Raw genomic sequence first — 12,680 nt, 5'->3', positions numbered from 1 at the left:
TTTGAAAGCTTTTATCAAACCAAGAGTGATGTTATGTTTTCTGGAAACTGCACGTTTCCAACCACACATCAGTTACACATCAACAAATTGTATCCTTTGTTTATTTCCTATTTACTATCAACCAATGGGTGAGAGCCAATCTACAGAAAGAGGTGTCCCATTCACCACTACCTAGAGAATCAGTGAGGAGTAGAGCACCTTGTTCAAGGGACAAATACAATATTTGAGTCTTGAACTTGCCATTGTCTGCATGATGACTCCGCTATATTACACCCTGCCATATTTTAACATGAATTTCCTGATAGGTAGATGAATTTTCCTCCTTTTGTTCACACAGGGCACGCTACAGAAGTTTGTTGATGACCTGTTTGAGACAATCTTCAGTACCACACACCGTAGTAGTGCTCTGCCTTTAGCCATCAAGTACTTATTTGATTTCCTTGATGATCAAGCAAGAGAGCATGGAATTACTGATCCTGATGTTGTCCACACATGGAAAAGCAACAGGTAAGTGTGTGTCTTTCTAGTTGACACGTATCAACTTTTTGTTAATCAGCTGAAACAATTTGCTTATTGTTTAATTCAGAATATGCCTCTTTGTATGTAACATGCCAAAATCAGATACCTTTAGGCTATAGGATATTCACGGTTAATATGGGTCATTATGATGTTTTATGTGGATTCTGTTACAGCACTTTGTTTTTCTACCTAGCTGTAGACCCTGCCCCAAGTCTGCGGGCATAGAAATATCAAAACAGTGTCAATTTAAGGAATAAACTTCAACATACTATCGTGTTAATGGTGAGGTGATTGCAAATTCAAGCAATCTACTTTGGCAGGCAGTTTTATAGATCATTTGGAGAATGCTTTGGCCGATGGACTTGTGATGCGTGTAGGGTTTGGGTTGCTATAATTCATAATGACGTCATGCCTTATGAGTATGCATGAAGGGGCAGGCAGAGTTTTTCACAGCTATCGAATGATGTGCTGTTATTCTTTATTACACTGATTGTGAAAGTTTTATTTCAAAAATGTTCATTATGGCTACTTTGTGACTGTTGGTTTTCTAATGGGGTAAAGTATCATTTGTTTGAGTGGGACTGAACATTCTGTATTGACGGGACATGAAGGCGCTAGGCATAGTCTGTGATTGAGACCTGCTCACCACTGCTCCGTTTAGTGAGTATTATGTTGGTATCAGCTTTCATTTCTTCATCGTCGTCTCCATACCCATGCTAGTGTTATATCATACCAAGACATGAAAACACACCTATCAAATTTAAAGAACTATCAGTAGCAAATTCAGGTTTTCTCTTGTGATAAACCAATCACAATGTAAATCTGAGGTCTTTTTGAATCATTTGCCCACTTAGTACAAACAATCAGACAGCTTGTAACGTGAGTGCATTTGCAAGCTGCACCAGTTGCTTGACTGGTGCCCAAGAAAAGCCAAGTGACTAGTGGGCCAGTCTAAGCTAGCTGCTATTCTCAGCTATACATGGTTAAACTGTAAATAGTTTGGATTAGTTAGAGAGTAAGATGATGCATGGTAGCATGATGCTTTTGTTGGCTAAGCACACTGCATGATCTAGGTGATACACAGTTGTATTTTCAAAACCAAATGTCTCAGTATCAATGGAATAGACACTGAAATTTCACAGTCCAGGAGCTGAGAGAGAATTTCTATTAACATCATTTGACCAGCAAATTGAATTGTATGAAGTAATAGGTGTGGCATCGATAGTGTAAAGAAACACTGAAATAGAGGTCAAGGGTTACATAATGCTCCAGTTCTAACTAACCCCCTCCCCCTCCCCTGACTCTTGCTCTAATAATGATGGTTTTCTCTACAGCTTACCGCTTAGGTTCTGGGTCAACCTCATAAAGAACCCAGATTTTGTATTTGATGTGTACAAGTCACAGACTGTGGATGCCTGTCTGTCAGTGGTAGCACAGACTTTCATGGATTCCTGCTCAACCTCAGAGCACAAACTGGGCAAGGATTCTCCCTCCAGCAAACTACTCTATGCCAAAGACATTCCAAACTACAGGGATTGGGTTTACAGGTGAGAGAAAAACACAATTTTGAAAAAAGAAAGGACAATAAATCCGTTAAGTCCAGAGAGAAAAAGTAATCCATTTCTTGATATTTCTGGGCAAGACTACAGAACGTACAAAAAAAGTTGTTTTCACTGTTCAGTACAGTTAACCCAAAATTTTATGACCTCAAATACCTAAATAACATTTTGCAGTTTATATCATTGGGCAGCAAAAAACACAAAATATATTGTCTTCATTAAATGTATTGATAGTGTAATGGAACAAAACAAATATGATCACTAAGTAAGCACTGAAATGTGACATGTTTGGAAGAAATTCCAAAATCAGTCAAAATGGAAATTGATGATTCTGAGGAAGTTCTTTCATTCCCTAGCTTAGTACTGTATTTTGATGACATTAACAATTGTAACCCTAACCTTACTTTATGTGGTGTTAATGACAATATGTCTAAGTAGTGTCATAAATGTTGTGTAGATATCATACGAATTAGTGGCAAAATTTCATTCTCCACAAAACTTGATGAGTGTCTTCTAATGGAACCTGATAGTGATAGGCTATGTAATGAATACCTAGATGGAGACATTTTGACGCAAAATACAATTTGATTCCACTGGCAATTTAATTTCCATTTTCAACTCCCAGACTTAAATAGGATCTTTGAAATACTAATCAGAATGTACACAGATATGAATCTCCTACTTCAATATCGTGTGAACTTGTGCATTCATGCAAAAAACTGTGGATGTACTGACCTATTATTGAACATAGAAGTGAATCTCATTGCTTTCATAAGAGCTCAGGAGCTTGGGTCAGCAAGTACATACAACTTTGTCAATTGTTAACTCATCCAAACCGCTGTTAATGTTGGTGTTCAAAACCAGATATATCCATCATGTTAAAATGTATCCACACTGTCAGAATATACCTATTGTTTTAGAATGTACCCATTGTGTTAGAATATATCCACTGTTAGAATATATCCATTGTGTTAGAATATATCCACTGTTAGAATATATCCATTGTGTTAGAATATATCCACTGTGTTAGAATATACAGTGTTGCGGCCAGGAATTATAGATCAGGGGACAATGTGTCCAACTACCATTTATTTTTGGGGACACATTGTACATTTTGGGGACAACAGGCAGTTGTCAATCAAATTTGCATTATTTCATAACACATTAGTTTCACTGAACAAAATTCAAGCTACCGGGACCGCGTCGCTATGCTTGAATTTCAGGCAATTGAAGCAGTAGACTATATCTGCCGCAATTCAGAGCGCAGACGGATTACAGTCAAGCAAATTATGATATCAAGTGCAGTGTTTTAATTACTTTTAATCATATAGCTAGCTCCGAAAGTACGTTGTGTAAGCCTCAAAATAATTATGCAAAAACAAAGATCATCATCAGTAAACTGACAGATATACTTGTAGACTACACCCATCACAGTCAAACTCACGAGTGCGCCCGAGGTGACCCGCAGTACGCAAGAGTGCGGGACAACAGGTTCCGTTTTGGGGACATTGTCACAAGGGTGCATTCTGGCGGCAACACTGAATATATCCATTATGTTAGAATATAGTGGATATCCACTGTGTTAGAATATATCTACTGTGTTGGAATATATCCACTGTGTTAGAATATATCCAGTGTTAGAATATATCCATTGTGTTAGAATATATCCAGTGTTAGAATATATCCAGTGTTAGAATATATCCACTGTGTTAGAATATATTCAGTGTTAGGATATATCCATTGTGTTAGAATATATCCACCGTGTTAGAATATAGCCACGGTGTTAGAATACATTCATTGTGTAATGTGGCTCTGAGATTAATGTTACTATAGACTAATCATTCAAAGTGTTCCCTTTAACAATTAGTTAAATCTTGATGGGAAAAATGTGCCATTGCCTAAAAGATGCTGAGTTTCTTTCACAATGTTGAAAATAACAGAAAAAATTAAGCATTGTTTCATTATTATATGGATGGCATTGGACTGTCTCAGTAAATATGTGTTCATATATATCAATTACTTTTAAAATGTGGTCTTGAATCCTTTTTTTCAAAATGTGTCATCACAGCTACATTAGGTAATATGTTTCTGAAATTGAGATCATAAAATGATTATTGATGATGCTAGGCCAAGGAAAACCATTGTTTGTATTATATGTCCGATCTTTGACATTTATCAAACATGATACATCCTGCAAAATACTTTCTTTTCCTTTTTTGCATCTTATGAGCATAAAAGATAAGATAACTTCACTCACAGAGGGTATATGAATCAATCATTATTTTTTCTGACAGAAAATTGTGAAATATCAAGTTTGAATGTTAAGTTGTATGATTTTGAAAACTATGACTTAGATTTTTTTCGACACACTTAAAATAAAGGTGTGATGCAAAATTTTCCTGAAGTGATGTGTAATGACCAGAAACAAATCTTTTGGCCTTCAATTATAAAGTATTAGTCGGAACAATCTGCCATGGTCTAAAGAACTTAACAAGGTCATACAATTGAAAAATCAGTGACTGTTTGGAGGTAGGTTTAAGTGCCATTTGATACCTCTGTGTTTCTGGTTTCCTTTGCAAGGTAATTTTTTTTGCCTGTAAGGGTTACATGTAAAGGTAATTTCTGGTTTCAAAGTCACTTATAAAATCTGAATAGAAACTCCAGAACTTAGAACAAGTCACAGGTGCAGGTGACATATATCAGCATGACGGTCAAATGATGGCCTTCACATCACAGTATGACAAGCATATTTACAAAGCCTGATAACAAACTTCAAGCGCTTTCCTTTTTACGATGGGAAATCTATGGACAGATTATCCTTGCCAAAGCTTTGATTATTGAGAGTTCAACCAAAGTTGGAAATCTGTTAAAAAAAGATGTCAATGGGAAATGCGTGTGAATGAGCTCCATTTTGACACTTCATACTTCCTACTATATTTTTCAGGTTTTATAATGACATCAAGTGTATGCCAGCAATCAGTGATCAAGACATGAATTCTGCTCTAGTGGAAGAATCAAGACTTCATCAGCATGAATTCAACACCGTAGCTGCACTCAATGAGTTATATTTCTACTACTCACAGAAGTACAATACCGAGGTTTGTGTTCAAGGATCTTGTGGTTTTTTTTATCCTAGACAGCTTCCTTGTGTTCACAGTGTCAATGACACATAGATGGATGCATGGCTTTGCTCTCTTAGATCTTGACTAATCTGATAACTTTTTTTCCCCTCATCTGCCATTCTTTGTTGTCAGATTGTCTGTGTGGCCCTGTGAGTTCTGATGTATTTCTTTAAGTTGATAACTTGGCCACCCATGTAGAAACGAAATGAAATTTGTCAAATTATCTCTGCATCTTCTGATCTCCATTCAGCAATTACGTGTGTTCTCATTGTTCATCCTAATATTACTGGCTGAAAGAATTGCTGTAATAAACACACAATCATGCACATGGATGTTTTGTTTCTTGGTTTGCACAGTTTTTGTCGATGCATTGCTGCTTTTAAACCTTCAGGAATGCCAAATTCTGATCAAATTTAATCATATCTTACCACACACTTAAATGTTTGACAAAAGAGAGTAATTACCATGACATTACCATAGAAACAGTCTTCTTGGTGATTGAGTATATGTACCATAATCTTTATAATTAAAGAGTTATGAAAGTTTTGTTAGAATCAGAAATACACAGAACAGGACTCAGCTGTGAACTACAAACAGCTCAGAATTTTTTATTTCAATATTTTGTTGGCAACAAATTTGTCCGCTGTGAGAGAAGCATCAAATCTTCCGAGTTGACAGCTCTTTCCAAATTTTGAAAGTTTTTAACCTGTAATGCTTTCTTGTGTATTGCACTACTTGACCTTGATGTGCTCACAAATGTGAAATTTTCATTCCAATCCTGTAATATTTATTTGTACAAGTTTATCAAACAAGCAAATAGCTTGCATGAATTGTATGGGGTCTGTGCATTCCTGTAGTGTTTCTCATACCTGTGTTTTGTCTTGAAATACAGCTCACAGAAGCCCTTGAAGATGACGTTGCAGCCAAGAGAAGCAGGCTTGCCCAGAAGTGGGAACAGATTGATGACATCATGTCTGGCCAGTCAACAGCCTAAGATGCCCACAATGATGAGAATTAGAAGTGGACCTCAAGACTAACACTTTCAAAAACACCAGTGTCTTCACACCAACAAGGAAAAAAATAAATTATAGGCCAGTCAGATGAAGCTGGCAACAATGAGGAAGCTGTATCACAAGTGTTGCTATAGCAAGTGTTAGAATCTGGAGGACTTGCTGAAGATTTCATGTGTTACCGACTTGATTAGCATCTCAGTTCAGTTGCATTGATGAAACTGTCACCAATGCAATCTACAACATGACTAATGCATTCCAAATCCAATCAATGGGAGAGTTTGGGAATATTGTGAAATATTAGTTCACAGTTTACCAAGCATCTTCAGAACTAATTTTTTTTCTCACTGTATGAATTAAAGTGAGCTTGCCTTGCAGTTTTTATGAGCAGATTTCACTTTTGCCATGTATTGTTTATGGTCTTTTAAGTATTCATTTTGGCAAATCATTTTTTTGTCTGAGGAAATGCCATGAGTTGAAGATTGGAAACCAAAGACTGAACATAACTAACAGGTTTTTAAAAATTAATGCTATTATGGACAGTTAAATTTATAAGTCAGAATTGCGCACTGCCACTATAATTGTAAACTGCATGAAGTGTTCCTTTTGTAAATGGGGTTTTCTATGTATTTCTTGTGAGTGTTTGCTGTTTATTCTATTATTTTGGTATTTATGGAAATGGTTGTCAGTCACTGTGTGTAAACATACCGCATATACCAGTAGTGCTTTCATGTCAAACCTATGTCCAATATTCTGTGTCCTTTGGTGGGGGTCATTTAGAATTTTGAGATCTAAATTTTTTTTATAAATTTACACTAGAGATCTGCCTTGGAGTAATGAAAATAAATTTAAAAATGCCAGTAATTTCTTGAATGTCCATGGACGTTGATAACAAGTCTCAAAGACATCCCTCAATGAAAACAAAAAAAATCAATAATGCTCTACTGCTAGCATAGTGTGATAAGGAGGCACCAGAGAAGTGCGCACATGATGTGCAGCTGTAGAAGTTTTTATGGTAACTGTACTGTAAATTGATCATATTGTCCATCTTAGTTGAAGTAAGGAATTTAAGGACAGTGACATCAGTATTACTGTAAAAATGTCATGCTAGAATCCCTATAATTGCAAAATAAGTGTTTCCATCGACATTACACATGTATATACATTCTCCTCCATTATTTAACGTTGAAACTGGCTACTTTAATATCGCTAATTGTTAATTGTTTTTCATTCAATGCAATTTCTGATCAAAGGGTCTTTATACCACCTGACTGAAAGACTTCATGTAAATCAAATATCAGGGTGGATTAGCCTTTCCCTTCTGTTACCCCATATGATACATAATAGTACATAGATTTGATATTTTGCAGTATAGGGCTAACAAAAAAAAACACACAAATCTGTTAGATGTATAATTTGAGAGCTGATTTTGTTGGGAACAAGATGAGAGAAATGTTTTTGATATACTGATCTCCCTTGGTTGTACTTAACAACCATTGAGTTTTAGCATTTCATTTGTAATTAAATAAGATGTAATTGCCGTTGTCAGGGTGACAGTTTTATTAACGGCCAGTGAAATTTCAATATTCAATAATATTTACTTAGTTTTTTTTATAGTCATTAATAAAAGACAAGGCCACCTAAAGATTTCCACATACAATTATCCATTATGTGTTAGGTCAGTGAACGTTGATACATTTTCTGTTTATGAGAGCGAAATTATGACTTCGAATATTCTGGTGCTTTTCTATGGACACTAACCCGTATTAATATGCAAATTTGTTTATGATTAATGTGACTTTGAATAACAGAAGGTAAATACATCTGGACAAGTCTTCCTCAAGTTAGTAAGGCAGTGTAGGCACACTTCATTTGCACATTGGTTTTCCTTTTTGCCTTATTTACCGTCAAAGATCATGCTGATACAATGTGACTGACCTTGGTGTTGCACAACCACCAAAACTGTTCTTCATTGTCAGTATATAAAAGACAGAATCATGTAGCACCTCCCTCTAGAGAAGCACAGCCACACTGACAAAGGTAGATATTAGACTTCAAGCAGACTGTTGATTATTACGGATGAAATTGGGGGAAATGCCTTTATCAGTAGTACATGTTGGTATGCCATAAATAGAACCATTTCCAATGTGTCACACTCTCTGATTGCCCATTCCTGCTAACTATAACTGGCCTTCTCTGTTGATTCTCTGTATCTGAGACATTGCATTTCAATAAACCATATTCATAAGATGCAAATTTATAACCAATTCTTATATAATACATGTATGCTTCATGTTCACTATCGTCCAGTATTCCTGCAAAGTTTGTGATATCTTCTACTTTCGTTATGTGCATAAAGCTGTCAACAAACTTTTATTTACTCCACAAACCCTATATAAATCATTATTCACCATTTGTTTCAGTGTAGAACTATTCCTTCTTGTACTGTGCTGTGTGGACAGTTATCCATGGGTGTGCAAATTGATTCTACATCCAATAATTCCTAGGACCAATCATGAGGTCAATACAGTTGATCTGCCATCTGGTCTAGTAATTGTGTGTTGTTTTTTTTGTATCATACATGCATCAGTATTCACCACAAAGCCAATGCTCCAAGTCAACAAGCTGGACCAGTACTTCAGACCAGTGGCTTTTCTCACCCCTACCAAAATTTCTTACTCTTATAGCCTTCCTTTTTTATGGAGATATAGGTTTCATCTGATACCTGGAACCTTGAATATCCTGAATTTTGAAGTAACAACAGAAGGCAAAGATTGTTAGTTTAAGACTGGCAGATTGGCAGAGATTGTCGCTGGCAGACCTGCAGTGATACACATGGTGAAAACTGAGTTTCAAAAATCTTTTATTTAATTCGTCTTCCAACCCAAATTTTGTCAACTTCTCAACATCATCTGTTCGGAGTAGGTTTGCAGATATCCATACTGTATTAGAATGCACTGTATACATATATGCTATGAAGTGAGAATTTTTTCATGCAAAACATTGGTTTTATCCCTTTCTCAGAATACTCAAAAGTGTAAAAATGGGTGTGAAGTATTGTAAAGATGGATATATTCATACAGTTTTATCATCTCTAATGTAATGTGTTTGTTGTAATTAGTATTTACACACATAGAACACACATACACAGCTGATTCAATTACAGCACTTTACAAAGTATTAACACACTGATGAATTAACAGTCTTCCTATAAAACAAGCCCACTTCAACCTATTTTTTCAAGGGTTTTAAAATAAAGGTTCAAATAAAATATCCTGAAATATTTCCTTCAAGTATGACAATATTTGAAAATATAATTATAGAGTAATTGCTCTTAAAATACATTGCCTATAGGAGGGTGTCATTATTTAAAGCTTTAATTGTATTCTTCAGAATTTCATTATTATGATTATTTTTCATTCAAGCTATGCTTTTGCTGTTTTGCATGCTAATTTTATATTAATCAATCACTTTTGTGTTACTGCAGATCTGATTGGTTGTCACTAATGTCCCTTAAATGTTAGGGTACATCTGATTTGTTGAGGCCTTGGATTCTATGTAAATGTCTGCAATGATAGGTAACTGTATTTAATGTAAATATTTGACCTACAGAATACAATTATTGCAAAAGGCTGTGAGACTTTTTTCCTGGGCGAGAAAGGTATAGATGACGTAAAGTAAATGAAATTCGAGGATGTAATGATAATGATGTGATAATTGTCAATTAATTGTGTAGAGTGTAGTAAATCCTAGTGAGAGATTCATGTGGCCAGTAGTGCATAGAATGAATTAACTCCCACATCAAGGTAATGCATGCATGTGTTTCCTCAAAAGTTTCAGAAAAAGCGAACAGAGCATCAAATGTTTCCAGTTTGCTGTGATGTACAGTTTCATTTGGAATTCAAAAACCAAGAGGGATGTCAGACATCAGGAGAGAAAATGATCAGATAGCCATTGGGAACAGTTTGAATTTAACTCTCCAAAGCAATTGAACATACTGCAACAAAATTTTGCTTGTCATTGTCTCTTCACCCGCATATTTGTGAGAAGCTTCTCCCAGACACCCCCATCTCTGCTTCCTGGAACTACATATTTGGCTAACTTTGAGAAATATTCATGCATGTATTACCTTACAGACTTTATTTTAGTTCAACGCAGAATTTTGTTCAATCAGAGACAAGTTTCGCTTTTTTCCTTTCATGTGCTTGGGGACTACCATTTTTACATCAAGCTTTCTAGACACGTACTGTATATTGTAAGGAATTCTCGATTCCTGTGTGTATAAAATACTTACCGTTCTTCTCTCTTGAGTAATATGCAAGTCATCTGATTTTCAAGCTGTAAATATTTTGAGAGTTCTTACAACTAATGTCTGGGTTAAGGGAATAAACAAATTGAAGTGGTTATATAAAAGTAAGATCAAATATTTTAGATTTTGTAGTTGACAGAATAATGTGTATTGCAATTGTGTCACTGATTTTTGTCATCGGAATTGCATTTTTCTATATTTAGCTGCTGAGTTTAGGGAGTTATTTTTGAGGAGAGGCTAACATTATCTCTGTCACAGTGAATTTTACCTGTACCTGAATACCTGAGAGTAACCAATGATCAATTCCAACAAGTTTCTAAATACTTAGCCAGCATTTTTCAGTGTAGTGTGTTTTCTTGAAGAGACAGAGACATTAGTCTGATGTAGTGCACAAAGTTTTTGTTAGCTGATTCTTCTCAAGGTTGAAAGGTAATAAAAAGACTCTCAACGAGCTAAGATTTCTTTTCCAGTTCCTGTGTCTAGGCAAAATGGTTATTTTTAGTGATATTGTATGATATTATAGTTTCTAAAGTGGGTGAGTCATCATTGTGAGAATGCAAGCCCCATTAGCAGAGATAGACCCTCAACACTGTTACAATATGTAGCATAAAATATGTTTGCCTTCATGTAATAGCTAAGTATTTCTAGGCTATTTAATGATGAAGTGTTTTTTGAGACATGGTGGCATGGTAGTAGTAGGTGCCCTTTTATCGTCGATGGTTTTTGCTACAAAACACTGTGATGACATTTTTTATGCAAAGGTGAAGAGTGCACCCAAGTAGACTTAATTTAGAGCTGCCACAAAGGACAAGTTAAATTTTTATTTTCATAATCAAAATGATCAATTTCCATGGTAACTTCTGCTTTGCTCACATTAGAAATGTACTTTGATGCATCATTTGAAAACGTTTGTATCCAATGATGATCCAATGTCAAGAATATTGTAATAAACATTTTTCAAAGTTGGATATCTTCAGTTCTAGCATCGTTTTTTTTCTCATAGTTTTTAGCTCGCATATATATATATATATATATATATATATATATATATATATATATATTATATATATATATATATATATATATATATATATATATATATATATATATATATCGAAGAGAGCTTATATATTGTAGGTCAGTGGCATCTGTATATCTCTACGTATGTATGTGTGTCCGTCCATATCCAAAACACTAAAACTGCAGCTCTTTCCATCTTAGTATTAAAGTGTACAGGTGCACCCAGGGGTGGATATGTGATTTATTCAAATGAACATGTCAGTGTCAAAATTATGCAAATGATGTAAAGGAAAAATCCAGCATATTGCTAAAACTATATATGTAACAGCAGGCCAGATTTGGTTGAAAATTTGTTTACAGGTTCTTTATAGTGATTTTAGTTTGATTTGTTCAAATTGTGGTGAAATTTTTATAGTTTTATTTTTGGGGCAATTTTTTCTGGTTTTGGTCAAATAATCTTCACTGAAAGTGCTCATCTCACTGCTTTTAAACATGGTATGCATGATCCTAGGGTTGGCTTCTGTCAGATTTGTTAGTCCCCATGGACACGTCTGGGGGACTTATAGGTGTGGTGTTGTCCGTCCGTGCGTCTGTCTGTCCATTCACGCAGATATCTCAGAGATGCCTGGAGCGATTTCATTCAAAGTTGGTACAAGGATTACTCCTTATGTCATACATATGCACATCAATTTGTTTTGTGTGGCCACGTGGCGGCCATTTTGTTACAATTTTTTCATGTACCAAGCCATAACTGAGGCACATCTCAACCAATTTTATTAAAAGTCGGTACAAGGACATAAAGCTTTGTCATACATATGCACGTCAATTTGTTTCACAATACGATTCAATATGGCCCCTCGGCGGCCATTTTGTTATGATTTTTTCATGTCAAGAGCCATAACTCAGGCAGGTCTCAACTGATTTTTTTTCAAAGTTGGTACAAGGACATTGATCTATGTCATACATATGCACGTAAATTTGTGTCACAATACGATTCAATATGGCTATGTGGCGGCCATTTTGTTTTCATTATTTTATGTCCAGAGCCATAACTCAAGCACATCTCAACCGATTTTACTCAAAATGGTACGAGGACATTGACTTATGTCATACGTATGCACTTCAATTTTTATTATAGTGG

The 12,680-nt window shown here is 35.4% G+C and overlaps 1 protein-coding gene across 2 annotated transcripts in view; it reads left to right on the top strand.

Annotated features, from left to right (window-relative positions):
- The window catches only part of LOC139135842 (plexin-A2-like), a 110,681-nt gene extending 99,194 nt beyond the window's left edge, over positions 1-11,487 (top strand). For both annotated transcript variants that reach the window (XM_070703592.1, XM_070703593.1), the window contains exons 29-32: positions 338-507; positions 1,854-2,066; positions 5,023-5,176; positions 6,093-11,487. In XM_070703592.1, coding sequence (XP_070559693.1) covers positions 338-507; positions 1,854-2,066; positions 5,023-5,176; positions 6,093-6,194 — 639 coding nt within the window. In that variant the 3' untranslated portion in view covers positions 6,195-11,487. The remainder of the gene's footprint in view (positions 1-337; positions 508-1,853; positions 2,067-5,022; positions 5,177-6,092) is intronic.
- Positions 11,488-12,680: the final 1,193 nt, after the last annotated feature.

Source organism: Ptychodera flava, chromosome 6 (assembly GCF_041260155.1).
Source record: "Ptychodera flava strain L36383 chromosome 6, AS_Pfla_20210202, whole genome shotgun sequence".
Classification (NCBI taxonomy): Eukaryota; Metazoa; Hemichordata; class Enteropneusta; family Ptychoderidae; genus Ptychodera; species Ptychodera flava.
This window is presented reverse-complemented; position numbering and strand designations above follow the sequence as displayed.